The sequence below is a fragment of the Leptopilina heterotoma genome, unplaced genomic scaffold, assembly GCF_015476425.1.
Source record: "Leptopilina heterotoma isolate Lh14 unplaced genomic scaffold, ASM1547642v1 Lhet_87, whole genome shotgun sequence".
Taxonomy (NCBI): Eukaryota; Metazoa; Arthropoda; class Insecta; order Hymenoptera; family Figitidae; genus Leptopilina; species Leptopilina heterotoma.
The window spans coordinates 846,093-862,981 of NW_025111190.1; the positions used below are offsets into that span (position 1 = coordinate 846,093).

Genomic DNA, 16,889 nt, shown 5'->3' on the forward strand with positions numbered 1-16,889 from the left:
CTTTTTTTTGGAACAAAAGAGGATAAGAAATTGTCGCATAATCTTCTCTTTATAATAGTAGTTTGGAATTATTTAGGACGAATAAGAATTTCAAAACCCATATCACATTGTTTCGCGCTGCTACGGTAAACAAATGAATTTTCGTGAATATGTAAATTGGATTTTAGGATGGCCTTTGAATTCAACAAACCCAGAGACACACACACACACACACAGTTTATAGTCTCTTCTCATTCTCCTTTATCTTTTTCAAGTTGGAAATAATCTCACCAAAAAACCCTTAATACTTCTATTACTTTATGACTAAATTGTCAATTAATATAATAAATAAACTTTATGTATAAAACATTAAATGCATAGAGTTTAATTACTATTTTAATTTAATTATCCATTAAAACAGTGTTTAATTTTATTACATTAAGAGGAAAAATAATTTTCTCTCAGTAAATAAATATTTGTTTATCTATGCAAATATAACTGTTATATTTGCACTTTAATTTTTATGAAACAAAATCCTCTCTCTAAATCGGATTTTTTTAAATTCATAATTAAAAGAAAAGAATAAATTATTTAAAGTTAATTGTAAAATATTTTAAGAACAAAATACTATGTACTATAATTTGAAGATTCTAATTGCTTTAGCAAATTTATATTTGCATTCATTTATTCGTTTAGAAAATTAATTTTTATGGGCGTGTTGTTGTATTTTTTAATTAAATGTCAAACTTTTCAACGGTTTTATCAAATTTACGCATAAAATTATATGTTTTTCTAAAGTTTATAATTTTATGAAGAAATAAACAATTACTTCATGGAATTTAAAAAATGTTTGTAATACAATATTTTGACTGTAATAATTTTTTTTATTTATCATTTTATTATAAAATAAATCATAACTTTATAAAGTCAATATTATTTATTTTATTATTCGTAACTTATGTTTTGGAAACTCAACAATGCAGGCAGAATTCGTACATGTTCTCATTGTCATAATGTGTTATCTAATTCCGAGACTATTGATTTATTTACTTCATCTTTCTATACGATTTTTTTCAATGTGAAATTATTTAATAGTTTATTATTATTGTGTGGTTTATTTTATTATTGGAGTAAATTTTACTATTTTAAATTTTAGTCAAAATTAGTAAAATTTGTTATAAAAATAGTAAAACAAAAGGTCAGGGAATTTTATGAAAACTACTGAAAGGTATCCGGACAAAAAGTCCAAAACAAAAAATCCAAAGTAAATTAAATCCAAGAAAGTAAAAAAAAATAGTTTCACTTTTGGATTAATTCTTTTGATTTTTTTTTGTCCTGGTCAAAAAGTCCAAAGAAATTAAAAATCAATTGAAAAAAATTGAGTTATAAAAATCCAAATAGTTGCCATGAAGGAAATTTTTTGTAAAGAATTTAATCAAAATTTGTTGAAAATAATTGTATATCTTGGAATAAATGTTTTAAAAATTTTATAGAATAATTGAAATTTTTCTAAAATTTTTTTTTATTTATGAAAATAATTTGGACGTTTTTATTTATTTTTGATTTTTTGACTTTGGACATTTTTATTTTGGATTTTTTGTATTTTGGACATTTTTTCTTTTATTTTTCGGTCTGAATATTTTTGATTGGATTTTTTGTCCTGTAATCGTCCTGAAAAAATATATGTTTATAATTCAGAAGAAAAATTTAATTTAATTTAAATAATCCAATTCTTGAAGGAAACTATCATAAAATTATTACTTGTTAATTATTTAGAGAATAGTATTAATAAAAAAATTTGAAAAATAAATATAATAAAATTAAAATAATGGAAAAAGAGAGAAATACTGAATTAGAAAAAAAAATAAAGATTAGAATAAATTAAAAAAAGTTGTATTGTTAAATTTTCAATTTGCAATTAAGATTTTTATAATTGGTCACTGTGATATTAATTTGAATTTTCTCTGTGTTGTAGGTCACATGGAATACTTGAGAGGTTGTATGGCGAATATCGTTTATAACGGAGCTAAAGTAATAGAATACGCTCGTTTGCGAAAGAACCAATCAGAGCCAACAGCAGTCACTTGGGGTTGTTCTCCGGAATTCGATGCCACTTGGAGAACAAATATCAGTTTCGTTGAGGACGGATCATTTATAGCAATAACAAAGCAAATTTCTCGTTTTGGATCGAGGTAAATATTATAACAATAATACCATTTCGAACGACATATCAAATATTTTTACTTTTTTTTTCTTTTTTTGTAAATCAGTTTCTATAAATGCTCACTATTCCTTCAAACATCTATTAGATTTCATCCACTCGCGAAATATAAATCTTCTAATATAGAACAATTCCCACGTGAAATGATCAAGTAAAAATTTTTATTTTCTGGAAATGCATTAAAACTCTGGTAAATTGTTGTTCTGTATATTATAAAAGTAATAAAATCCTAAAATATCAACTTTTATAAAAATTAATTGTGTCAATTATGGGAATCGCAGTTATGCCATTTTCAGCGAAATTATTAAATTATTAATTAATTTTACTTGAATATTTCAAAATTAAATAAATTTTCAAAGAGTTCAGTTTACAATATATTTTCATAAATAGGTGAACTTCAAAAGGTTTTTAATTAATTTCAAATTTGATTGAATTTAATTCTATGCAAAAGTTTGATTATTTTCATAAATAATAAAAATTTTTCAGAGGAATTCAATTATTTACAAATTTTTTTTTATAAATTTCTTCGCAATAATTTCATTATTTCTATAAATAGCTATATGTCATAAATAAAAAAAACTCATCGCAGAATTTGAATAATTTTTAATGCAATTTTAATCAAATTCCTCAAAAAAATGTAATAATTCTTAAAAATTTTATCAAAATTCGTCAAAAGAATTCTATTATTTAAAAATTTGTTGATAAAATTCTTTCTTAGAATTCAATTTTAAGAAAACTTCAATTACTCAATAAATTATTTATTTTTGTATTTAAATAATTGAGTTCTCCTATAATTTTCTAATTGATTCTAATTTCTAATTGATTTTGGAAAGGTTTCAAATTAAAATCTTTGAAAATCTGAATTTTTTACACCTTTAACTAACTTAATTAAATTTTAAGTATTTGTTAATTGTGAAATAAATAAATAATAAATACTGACTATAATAAAAATCAAAAACGTTAATAAAACATTTTGAAAGTTTATAAATTATTTTTTAATACGTGACGCAATATTGTAATAAATTGTTAATAGCTCATACCTTATTGTGATAAAATAATGAAAAAAAAAGTTCTACAATAAGACAACTAAATCAATTTGTCACTGCTTTTAATTAATTTAGAAATAATAATGCCGTAATTTTTAGTAATGTAAATTTTTCATTCATTCTGCATCGTTACATTCTTGAAAGAAAAGTACAAAGTACAAAATTCAAGAAGATTTCTCTATCTAAAAGTTGAGATTACTGTTACTTATGCAGTTTTTTTCCAAGCGAATGGAATGAAGTGTTTCTTATTAAATCCCATGAAAAAAATGAGAAAAGTTTATATACTTTTTATAGTCATGCATTCGTTAATACTAAATTGCGATTATCTTTTTATTTCTATGAAATAATTCAAAATTTTTGTCTTTAATTCAAAAAACATTTCAATATATATTGAAAAATATTTACAGAAAGAAAATAATTAAAATATAGTGAAATTTTTGAATTAAAATATTTTTGAAATACTTTTTTCTACTTGATTAAAATTTTTTTTATTTTTAATGATAGGTACAAATTTTTGATAAATTTCTTCGCAATAATTCAATTATTTTCATAATTATAATAAAATTTTGACAGGGATTCAATTATTTTCGTACATAATAAAATTCTTTTTAGGAATTCAATTTTTTTCATAAATAATAAAACTCATCGCAGAATTTCAATTATTTTTAATAAAATTTTAATCTTTAAAAACTTAATTTAAAATTTTAATTCCTCGAAAAATTTAATTATTCTTAAAAAAATTTATTAAAAAAATTTGTCAAAAGAATATAGTTACATATTTAAAAATTTTTTGATTAAATTCTTCATGAGAATTCAATTTTAAGAAACATTCAAATATTCAATAAATTATTTTTTTTTATTTAAATAATTAAATTCTAGTAGAATTTTCTAATAAAAATTGATTTAAAAATGAATTTCTGTTAAAAACAAATAAATTTGAAAATTCTTGAAAAACTTTTTCAAAAATTATTTAAAATATTGGATTTATAGAAAAATTTTAACTAATTTTTACTGTTAAAAATAGTAAAAAAATATTAATTTTGGAGAAGTTACAAATTATTACATAAAATTAATTGTTTTCAAGAGTAGGTAATAAAATCCTTCGCAGAAATTTAATTATGTTCCAAAGTATAATAAAATTCTTCTTAGGAATTCAATTATTTTCAAAAATAATGAAACTTATCGCAGAATATCAATTATTTTTAATACAATTTTCGGAAAATGTAATTATTCTTAAAAATTTTATTAAAAAATCGTCGAAAGAATTCAATTATTTAAAAATTTGTTTATAAATATCTTTATGAGAATTCAATTTTAAGAAACATTTGAATATTCAATGAATTTTTTTTTGTATTTAAATAATTGAATTCTAGTAGAATTTGGTGTTAAAAATTGATTTAAAAATAAATTTCAGTTAAAATTTTAAATAAAAAATCGTCGAAAGAATTTAATTATTTAAAAATTTGTTTAGAAAATTTTTAATGAGAATTTAATTTTTAAAAAAATTTAAATATTTAATAAATTCTTTTTTTTTGTATTTAAGTAATTGAATTCTAGTAGAATTTTGTGATAAAAATTGATTTAAAATTAGATTTCAGTTAAAAGTTTAGATAATAATTGAATATTAGAACAAATATAGCTTGAATTTTTTTGAAAAAGTTTAATTTGAATTTTTTTAAAATTTTTTGAAGTTTTTATTTTCTAATATATATTTAATTTAAGAATTTACGAATAATAATCAAAATTTCGTAAAAGTGAATATAAGTATTTTGTAAACAAATGGATTTGAAAATTGTCAAAAAACTTTTTCGAAAATTAATTTATTTAAAGAAGAATTTTAGTTAAAAATTTTTAAAAATAATAATAATTGAATTGAATTGATGAGAATTATTTTGAAGAAGTAAAATGTTATTATAATATATAACAATGATTTCATCACTCGGTCATCTTTAATTATTATAAAAAACGAAGAAATCGATCACTCCGATTCGAGGACTCGGAGTTATCGATATCTTCATGTTTTATAGTTAATGACAAAATTTAGTTTATAGTTTTAACCCCTTGGCTGTCAACGAGATTTCCACTGTTTGGGCCAAAAGTGTGTTAAAAAAATTTTTAATGGATTTTTATAAAACTTGGTACCCTAAGGTTTCTGGGGTCGCTGATTACGAATCTGACATCAGTTCTTCGAAATTCAAAATGGCGGATCCAAGATGGCGGAATTTTTTCAAAATTCGTCGAATTTGCTTGAAACTTGTTACTCGGGGGTTTTAAAGGTCGCTGATTACGAATCTAACATTACTTTTTCGAAATTCAAAATGGTGGATCCAATATGGCGGACAACGAAATAAAAAATTGATCAGATTGGCTTGAAACTGAATACTTGGGGATTTTCAGGGTCGCTGATTACGAATATGAAATCAGTTTTTCAAAATTCAAAATATCTGGTTCAATATGGCGGAAAATTTTTTAAAATTTATTGAATTTGTGTGAAACTGGTTAATCTGACATCAGTATGATAATTTTTGGTAAAATCAAATTTCGATAAATACCCTGAAAAAATAAAGACAGATTCGTAATCAGCGACCCTAAAACCCCCCGAGTATTCAGTTTCAAGCCATTATAATTAATTTTTTATTTTGTTGTCCGCCATATTGGATCCGCTATTTTGAATTTTAGAAAACTAATGTTAGATTCGTAATTAGCGACCCTTAAAACCCCCGAGTAACAAGTTTCAAGCAAATTCGACGAATTTTGAAAAAATTCCGCCATCTTGGATCCGCCATTTTGAATTTCGAAAAACTGATGTCAGATTCGTAATCAGCGACCCCAGAAACCCCCGAGTACTACGTTTCAAGTCAATCTGATCAATTTTTTATTTTGTTGTCCGCCATATTGGATCTGCCATTTTGAATTTTGGAAAACGAATGTCATATTCGTAATCAGCGACCTCGAAAACCCCCGAGTTACCGGTTTCAGGAACATTTAAGAAGTTTTTAATCACCTTTTTTAAGTTGCGCATATATGCGTCATAAACCACTTTTGGCCAGTTTAGTTTTGCGCATATATGCGTCAGCGACAGTCAACGGGTTAAGTAAAATGTCCGTAATTTTTCATATTTGGTCCGTAAAGTTCGTATTTTTAAATACGTTCACAATAATTTTGTTATTTATCTTTAATAATTGAATTCTTTCGAAGAATTATTTCCTATGTAAATAATTGAATTCTTGGGAAGAATTTTATTAAAATCTAAAAGAATAATCGAATTATTTCAAAAAAGGTTAATTAAAATTGTATTTAAAATAATTCATTTCTTTCGAACAATTTTATTAGAATATTTTAAAATAATTGAATTCTTGTGAAAAATTCTAATATTGTTGTAAATAATTGAGTTCTTCCAAAGAATAATAAAAAAACATTTTTAAAAGTAATACATTTTTTCTTGGAAATTGAATTATTTAAAAAAATTCTAATAATGATCTTTCTTTTTTGTATATTATTATTGTGACAAAATATTATTTGCATCTAATATTTAATTACTAAAAGAAAGACAAGTAATCTCTGCATATTCATTGAAAAACAAAAAAATAAAAATTTGTCTTTTTTAATTCCAGCTGGAAATTCGAACTGAAAACAGCGGCTGAAAGTGGATTGCTGCTCTACAATACTGGTCAATCTACATACGCAGATTACCTAGGCATTGAATTGCTTGACAGGCGCGTACGGGTTTTGATGAACAAAGGAAATGGACCAACAGAACTGATACATTCCACAATAGTATCTGATGGTAAATGGCATAGCATAGTTGTCGACTTTAGTCCTAGCAAGATTGGAATCACTGTCGACAAGCAGAAGAAAATGATGGAACTGCCTTCAGGTGGAAATCGATATCTCGACCTAGCAGACACATTGTACATTGGTGGCACCGAGCTGAATAAAAGAGCTCGCGCTTTCAGCAAAGGTCTCAAGTCAGGAGACATGAGTTACAAAGGTTGCATAAGAAACATGTTTTTGGATAACAAGGAAATTGGTTTGCCAGACGTGAAGGTCAGCCAAGGCATTCTGGCTGGTTGCGTCTGGGGATTTCCCTGCTTTCATTCTGATCCCTGTGCACTTGGTGCCAACTGCTCTCATCTGGGAGTTGCGTCTTTTAAATGCAACTGCAATCAGCCAGTTTGTACCAAATCTGCATTTACAGAGGACTACAAAGTGAGTTTCTTTCCTTTTCTCTATATCACGTAAACGAAAAATAATTTTTAGAAATAGGAGAAAGGCTTGCAGGCTCGCTTACAGGTTTTTCCACTTGTGTTATTTTTTATTCTAGAAGTGCCATAATTAAAAATGCGACTGATATTGCTGTCAAATATCAATATGTTGTTAACATCAGTCGCGTTTTTAATTATGGTACTTCTAGAATAAAAAAAACGCAAATGGGACAGCCTGCAAAATTTTTTACGTTCAACAAGAATTTTAGATAGTTAATAATAACAAAGACATTCGGACAACAATTGTCTGTAAAGGTATCCGGAGAAGAAGTCCAAAACAAAAAGTTCAAACCATAAAATCCAAAGTAAATGAAATCCGAAAAAGTAAACAAAAATTAGATTCATTATGGGCTTATTTTTTGGAATCTTTGTCCTGGTCAAAAAGTCCAAAGAAATTAAAAATCCAATAAAAAAATTGAGATATAAAAATTTAAATGGTTGCCTTGAATGAAATTGTCCTGTTTTTGAGTTGCTCATTTCGATGAATGTGAATCAAAAATAGATTAACTTAACATTTTAAATTTCTGAAAATAATTAAATTAATCGAGTAATTTAATTGGAATTATAATTATATTGAAAAAAATAATTGAATATTTTTAAAGAATTTTATCAAAATTGTTGGCAATAATTGTATTTCTTGGAATAATTGCTTTAAAAATTTTATAGAATAATTGAAATTTTTTTAGAAATTTTTTTATTTACGAAAATAATTGAATTTTTGTGAAGAATTTTATTATTTATGTAAATAATTAAAATCCTGCGATTTTAACATTAACATTTTAAATTCTAATTTTATAGCGTAAAAAGTAAAAACGTGGCTTTTTCACAGGCTTCATTATTTATTTTCGACGTTTTTATTTATTTTGGATTTTTTGACTTTGAACATTTATGTTTTGGATTTTTTGTACTTTGGACTTTATTTCTTGGAGTTTTCATTCTGGATTTTTTGAAATGGATTTTTTGTCCTGTAATCGTCTGCAAAATACAGTATAAAGATGTGCAGGCTTCGCACTCATCTACTAAAACCTACTATTTACTACTTTTTTATATGACGCAACTAATTGGGTACTTTTTTTCGATTTCAGCCACTAAAAGCTTCTATTTTTTTTTTTTTTTTTTTTGAGAATTTCCACTACTTTTAATTCGCTAATACTAGAAATCAAAAAATTATTCTTAAAAATTATAATCAAATTCTTTAAAACGATTCAATTATTTTTAAAAAGTATTCAAAATTCAATTATTTTCAATATCTAGTATTTTCATAAAATTTCGCAAAAGAATTCAATTATTTAAAAAAAAAATTGATAAAATTGAAAATTATACGTTTACAATTTTTTACTATTATCCACTGATCACGGATAATAGTACACAACTACAATTCTGTGGATTGGAGAAATTAATGACATTTTTATTATAACGTTGTTACCATTATATTATTTTAAATAAATATTAAATATATTAAAATTAAATAAAAATTAAATATTAAATAATTTGCTTAATATTATATAATTAAATATTTGGGAATTTTCAAGAAACTTGCAGTGTTGGCTTGTCCTAAGCTTGCTGTGCAATCCTGCAGCAAGTAGGACCTTTTTGTACTTGCAACAAACTTGCAGCAAGCTTACGTGTAAGATTGCAAATCTTGTGGTGTAAGTTTGCTGCAAACTTACAGGTTACTTGGGTACCGCTTGGTTCATTCATTTAAGAGAAATAAAATTTTGTTTAAAAAGTTTCAAAAAAAATTAATTTTGCAATAATTTTTTTTTAAAAATTTTTGTTTCTGTCCTATCATAGACTCATTTCTAAGGCAAAATAGAAATATTTTTCAACATTTGGATTTAAAAAAAAATACTTTTTATTTTTCGTGAAAATTTCACGAATTCTGACCCAACTGGTTCTGAAAGTTTGGTTTGAACATAAAAAAGAAAAAATTTAGAAAAAAAAAAAAAAATTTTGAGAAATTTTGTCAAACATTGTTTTTAGGTTGAGAATGATTAAAAAAATATCATTGTTATTTAATTTTTTTTATTTCAAAATTCATTTTTTTTCTTGTGAAAAGAAACAAAAACGAAAGATTCCATTTCTTGCTCTAAAATTATTCCTATTAACAATAGTTATTTAAACAATTGAATTTTTTAAGTTTTGAAAAAATAATAGCGTCAATCACTGTTACAAATAAAATGTATCTTCAAAAAAAAAAAAAATTCATTCTATTTCTATTTACAATTTTAAAAATTCTGGTACATTCTCGTCCAGTATTTTACTACAAATTGGTTGTTAAATTATTTTTTAAAAATATATTTTTAACGTATTTTTCCCGTAAAACTGAATTGCAATTGTCAGCTCTCCTGACAATGTAATTTGTAGTAGAAAAACATCAATGAAAAAAAAGGTATTTTTTTTATAAAATCAATATGTTCATTATGAAGCAACAGTTCGACTATTTGTGACCTATTTTGCACAACGCTAAATTTCTTTTAAAAAAAAAGTGGGAAGGAAAAAAAACTTTGTCCTTTATTATTATCAGCAAAACTTTTCACTATAAATCATTTTGACGAGAAATATCATTTGACCCATATTTTCTAACAATTCTTCTTCAAAGATAAATGATCAGCACATTACGTAGATTTTATAGAACAACCAGATTTTCTTTTTTATTTTTACTTATTTCAATTAGCCGCCTCATGTAAATATTATGAAAATTTTAATATCCTGCCTTATGCAAGTGATTTAAAAAGTAAAATTTACTTTTGTAAATTTTTAAGTTTTTCCCATATTCTATAATATTAGAAGTCTGAAACTTTTCATTGGAAACGAAATTTATATAAAATTTATTATAAATTTCAAGAAACAAAAATTGGAAAAGAAAATTTGGGTAAATTTTGTTTTATGAGAATAAAAGTTTGTTCATTAATTTGATATTATGAACGTGGAGAGATTTTTTGCTTGCTTGAATAATCAAACAGACATAATGTGAGTTCTTAATTCAAGACAAGGAGCCGGGATCTATTAATCAACCAGCGAAAAAAAAGAAAGAAAGAAAGATTCTTGAAACCTTCTTTTTATAACTTCTCCGACATTACGGTGCAAAGTGAACTTTAACTGAAAGCTAGTGAAGTGCTTCTCGATAAAACTATCTGCACTTGAATAATTAATTCGAAAAGAAGTATGTAAACTAAAAAATCTTTTTAAAATGTTTACACTTTGCATCTCATCGATGTTTAGTATTTAAAATTCCCATTCGTGATATTTCTCTCATAGAATACTCGACGGGCAATACTGTCAATTAACAAACTAAAAAAAAATAATAATTGAAGATAAAATAAAATTATTTACAATTAGTGACATTTTACAAAGCAATTTTGTTGCATCACTTATTTTTAATTGGAAACTTTTTTTGTAATTACTTTTCTGTCATTCTTACTTTCTTTATTCTTATTCGACAGAAAAATTGAATAAATTTTTTTCAAACATAATTAAATTTTTTTAAAAAATTTTATTAAAATATTTGAATTTTCCAGAAGAATTTTATTAAAATGTTTAAAAACAATGGAATTCTTTTGAAAAATTTTATTAAAATTGTATTAAAAATAATCGAAATCCTGCGTAGAATTTATTATTTATAAAAATAATTGAAATCTTGGATAGAATGTTATTATTTAATAAAATAATTAAATTAAATTAAAATAATTGAATTCTTTAGAGAAATTGTATGAAAATTAAATTGAAAATATGAAATTGAATTAAATTGAACAAAACAAAAATCACATATAAATTGAAAATAATTAATTCAATTTTGCATAGAATGTTAATAAAATTTTTGAAAATAATTAAATTCTCACTGGGGCAATTTTTTAAAAATTGTATTAAAAATAATTGAATTCCTGCGCAGAATTTTAGTATTTATGAAAATTATAAAAATAATTAATTTCAATCTTGCAGAGAATTTTATCACTTATGACAATAATTGAATTCTTGAGGAGAATTCTTTAAAGAATTTTATTAAAATTTTTTTAAAATAATTGAATTGTTTTGAAGAATTTTTTAAAATTTATTTTTAATTAAAAATAAAAATAAAATTCTATTGAGGAATTTAATTAAATTTGATTTGAAATGAATTGAAGTCACATAAGAATTGTTTTGAAAAATTTTATTAAAATTGTATTGAAAATAATTGAATTCTTGTATAGAATTTTATTATATTACAAAAATAATTGAAATCTTTCGGAGAATTTTATTATTTAAAAGAATAATTGAATTTTTGCAAAATGTTTCATTACTTTTGAAAATAATTGAATCCTTACAAATAAATTTAATAACATTTTTCAAATAATAGTTGAATTCTTTAGTGAAATTGCGTGCAAAATGAAATTAAGAAAAATTAATTCAATCTTGCGTAGAATTTTAATAAAATTTTTGAAAATAATTAAATTCTTGCGGAGAATTTTATTACTCATAAAAATAATTGAATTCTCTTGGTGTATGTAACTAAAATTCTGTAAAATAATTAAATTCTTTCGAAATATTTAATTAGAATTCTATTCAAAAAAATTTTTATAAAGAATTTTATTAAAATTTTTTAAAGTAATTGAATTTTTTTGAAGGATTTTTTTTAATTTAAAATAAAAATTAAATTTCTTTTCAGGAATCTAATTATAATTGATTTGAAATGAACTGAATTCATATAAGAATTGTTTTAAAAAAATGTTATAAAATTATATTGAAAATATTAAAGGTTTGTTTTGAAAAATGGAATTGGGAAAAATTAGATAATTCAACCTTGCATAGAATTTAAATAAAATTTTTGAAAATATTTGAATTCCTGCGTAGAATTTTATTATTTATGATAATTGAATTATTGCGGAGAATTTTATTATTCATAAAAAATATTACCTATTAAAGTTTTTGAAAATCATTTAATTGTTTTAAAGAATATTACTGTAATTCTTTAAAATAATTAAATTCTTTTGATGAATTTAATTAAAATTGTATTGAAAAAATTCAATTCTTGTAAAGAATGTTATCAAAATTTTTGAAAATAGTTGAATTGATTCGAAGAATTTTATTAAAATTTATGTAAATAATTATATTTCTGCAAATAATTTTATTATTTAGTTAAAATAATTGAATTCTTGCGAACAATTTTATTTAAATCTTTGAAAATAATTGAAAATTTGTATTAAAAATTTTGAAACAAAATCTTTTAAAATAAAAAGACACTCTTACATAGTTTTAAATCTAATTTTCACTTATAAAAATGATTTTTTTTATAAATGAACTCTTGAATTTTTTTTATAGCAGGAAAAAAGTCAAAATTCTGTTTGGAAATCAGAGGAAAGCGATTTAATATTTTTGTAGTAAACTTGCGTAGTGTTAGATTATTGACGATTTTATATTACTACGATAATCAGATAATAATTTTAGAATTAGAAAATTGATATTAGAATTAGAAAATAAATACATCAAATCTTATTAAAAATGTTTTGTATTGTTACAGAATAATTCAAATTTGAATTTGCCGGTGAATTTGGGATTGTTGGATCTCAATCCGTTGTCAGTTCTTGAAGGAGGTAACGTGACATTAACGAGAGAAAACATAGCGATGGTGTTGGACATTGCCAAATATAAAATGGGAGAGAGCAATGTTATATTTACGCTGTTAATATTACCCGCACATGGAACTCTCGCCTTCGACCTTTTAATTAATGGGAGGGAAACCACCTTCACTTTACACGACGTCAGCCAAAATAAGGTAACTAATTTAACTTCAAACAAGAATTGTTCAAAACAATCAAAACACAATTTGCTTTAAACATCTATTCAATCAGAGACATTCTGCTTGTTAACTCGTATAATTAATTGTTTGAATTTAATTGATTTCAAACTTGGACCCTTTTTCTAATTTATTTTTCACCATATTTTTCTCCCACTTTTTTTTCTTTACATTCATTTTTTTTCTCTGCAAAAGAGTGTAGTTCGAATACTTGATACCTACTCACGAAAGGGGATTTATAAAAGAAAATTTTGTTCTTTACAAAATGATAAATGCTTTTGCTGCCTTGCTATCAAATATCTTGATTGCAAAAATTAATTAGAAAATTTAATTAAAAATTACGAACATTTTCTTGCTGCTATTCTTTGAAAGAATTTCTTCAAAATATTCTTTAATTTTTTAAAAGGAAATTTTAAAGAAGTATTTTGATGTTTTAAAACTAATATTGTGAAAATGTTGAATAACTCAATTTTTAGTACCTATTTTCTATGGTTATGTGAAAAATAGTCAAATATTTCAAAAATTATTATTGGAATAAATTTTTTAAGATAATTAAAATTTTGAAATATGTAATTAAAAAAGTTTTGCATTATTGAAATTTTGTAACATTTTATTGAAAATAATGGATTTTTTTTAGAATTTTTAAACATTAAATGTTGTAGAATTGTAATTGACAATTTTGAAAATAATTTAATTCACCTCAAAATTTTTAATGAAAAATCTTCAAATGAAAATTTGAAAATGAAAATTAATAAAAATTAACTTCAAAAAATTATATTAAAATATTTTCAAAAAAAGTCATTCTTAGAATTTTTTGTAAGAATTTTTTAAAATTCAATTATTTTTAATATTTTTAATTACATATTTTCGATAATCCAAGTTTCTAAAGAATATATACATTTAACTTTTAAAAAATCTAATTTTTTGGTCCAGGTATGTACCCTATTATTATTATTTTAGAGAAAGCGATTTTGCAAAGTTTTAATTAAAATTCTTAAAAAAAAATGGATTGATTTTTTAAAGATGTTCAAACGTACTGTTAAAAAATTCAATTAATTACATTACAATAATTTGAAAAGCATATTTCTTAGCATTTTTTTATCAAAATTTTATTGAATTGAATTTTCATTAAAAAAATAAATTGAAATTTAAGAAAAATCTACTTTTTTAGCTTTATTATTGAAATTTTGGCAAAAATAATTTATTTTCATATTTTTAGTTAAAATTCTTCAAAAATTTGATTATGTTTTTAATATTTTTCCAAAAAAATTAAATTATTTTCAAAAAATTTTACTAAATTACAGGTATTTAATATATATTTTTTAACATATTTTTAATTATTGACCTTGAAAACTAAAAAAACATTGAAGCGAGTTATAGTTACAAACTTTATAAAAAACTAGCAAATGTTACGCGCGGAACGAGATATTCAATTTATTATTGTTATGCAAATTATAAAATTTTTTATTTTTAAATATAAATTTTTTAAATAATTTCATAATTAAAATTTAAAAAATTCACTTATTAAGTAGAAAACTAATTATTACTGTTCATATTTTAAAAAATTTTAATAAAATTTCACGAAAGAATTCAATTATTTTCTAAAATTTTAATAAATCCTTCTAAACAATTCAATTATTTTTTTAAATAGTAAAATCTTTACAAAAATTCAATTATTTTCGAAACAATTTTCAATTCTAAATTTCGAAACAACTTTAATTGAATTTCTCGAGAAAATTTCATTATTTTTAAATATTTCTATAAAATTCTTCATAACAATTTAATTATTTCTTAAAATTTTAATAAATTCCTCGAAGCATTACAATTATTTTCATAATTAGTAAAATTCTTCGCAATAATTCAATTATTTTCAAAACAATTTTAATAGAATTCCTCGAAAGAATTAAAATTTTTATATATATTGACATAAAATTTATTTATTTTCAAAAATTTTAATAAATTCTTCGGAACAATTCAATTATTTTTATAAATAGTAAAATTCTTCATAAAATTCAATTGCTTTCAAAATTTTCAATTAAAATTATTAAAGAAACTCCATTAGTTTAAAAAAAATTCAAAGAAATTCTTTGAAAAAAATTAAATTCTTTAAAGAATTTAATTAGGATTTTTAAAAATTTTAATAAAATTCTTCGCGAGAATTCAGTTATTTTCCTAAATAATAAAATTCTTTAAAGGAATTCTATTATTATCAAATGTTTTGATAAAATTCTTTGCAACAATTCAATGATTTTCAATACATTAATTTTAAAATTGAAAATATTAGAAAGGAAAAATTCTAAAAAAGTTAAGAAACAAAAAAGCAAACAACAACTAACTTCAAACTGCGAACAGATTACCGGAACATGTACTTTATTATTATTAATAATTGAATTTTTGTGTTTAAATAATTGAATTCTCAAAGAATTGTTCTGAAAATTATTAAAAATCATTGATTTAGAGAACAATTTTAGTCAAAATTTTTAGAAAATAATTAAGATTTGGAAGGATTAAAATTGTAATTTTTTATATTATGCATTTATTTAACAAAATTTCTCAGGTTTTGAATAATTGAATTTTAAAATTAGTGAAAAGGTCAAGGAAATATAAAATGAAATTTTTATGTCAACAGAGAATGAAATAAGCGACTTTTTCATTTTTTTTTTCTGTATCTTTAATCGACTAATGCGACTTTCTGTGCAGATTAAAGTCGTTATGAAGCCTGTGAGATTATTATCAAAGAAATTAAAAATTAAATAAATATTAAATTCAACTCTATTAAATCGTTCTTAAATAAAAATATGATTATCAACAAAATTAAGGAAAAAAAGTTGTAAAATCCAGAAGCGGATTCATCAATATAAAATTAATATTGATTATAAAATTTTTAAAAATTTTCCATGAATTATAAATATTTACTATTATAAACATTTACCATTAAAACTATTTACTATCAAAAATATTTATTATTAAAAATATTTACTATTATAAATATTTACTATTAAAAATATTCACTATGATAAATGTTTAATATTAAAAATATTTAATGTCAAAAATATTTACTATTAAAAATATTTACTCTCTATTAAAAATATATACTATTAAAAGAACTTTAATATTTTATTAGATATGTGATGGGAATTCAATTGACGCTGATTGAGAGAAATTTTACATTAAAGAAGTACATACTATTTGAGAAAAAAAACAGGAATTTACTTGAAAAGTGTTAAGGGAATAGTCAGTGAAACTCTCTGAAGACGAAATCTTTTTCACTGCGCGCGAGGAGCCGTGCTAAAAATGCAAACAGAATCGGGTTTCTAAAAGTAAACTTACTCAAACGAAAAGTGCATCAAGGAAAACATAAAAACGTATATATACTGTATTAAAGTATATTACTATATTTACTGCTTTTCACGAAAGAAAAAACGAGAAATAAGACAATTATCGAAACGGAAAGCTGATTTAAGTTGAAGTCGAGCAATATTTTATTGCGTTTCCCTCTCAATCTTTCTCTTTCACTTTAGTTGAAACTGACCGCTTAGTTTTTTATCCGGAACTTCTCTCACATTCTTTTTCCTGCAATTCATTTCGATGCCTTTAATAAAAAC

At 22.6% G+C, this 16,889-nt stretch overlaps 1 protein-coding gene across 5 annotated transcripts in view; it reads left to right on the forward strand.

Moving 5' to 3' along the window:
- Positions 1–16,889, forward strand: part of LOC122511568 (chondroitin sulfate proteoglycan 4) — a 169,162-nt gene that overhangs the window by 102,847 nt on the left and 49,426 nt on the right. For all 5 annotated transcript variants that reach the window (XM_043626915.1, XM_043626917.1, XM_043626914.1 and 2 more), the window contains 3 exons: positions 1,955–2,171; positions 6,861–7,455; positions 13,009–13,263. In XM_043626915.1, the coding sequence (XP_043482850.1) occupies positions 1,955–2,171; positions 6,861–7,455; positions 13,009–13,263 (1,067 nt within the window). The remainder of the gene's footprint in view (positions 1–1,954; positions 2,172–6,860; positions 7,456–13,008; positions 13,264–16,889) is intronic.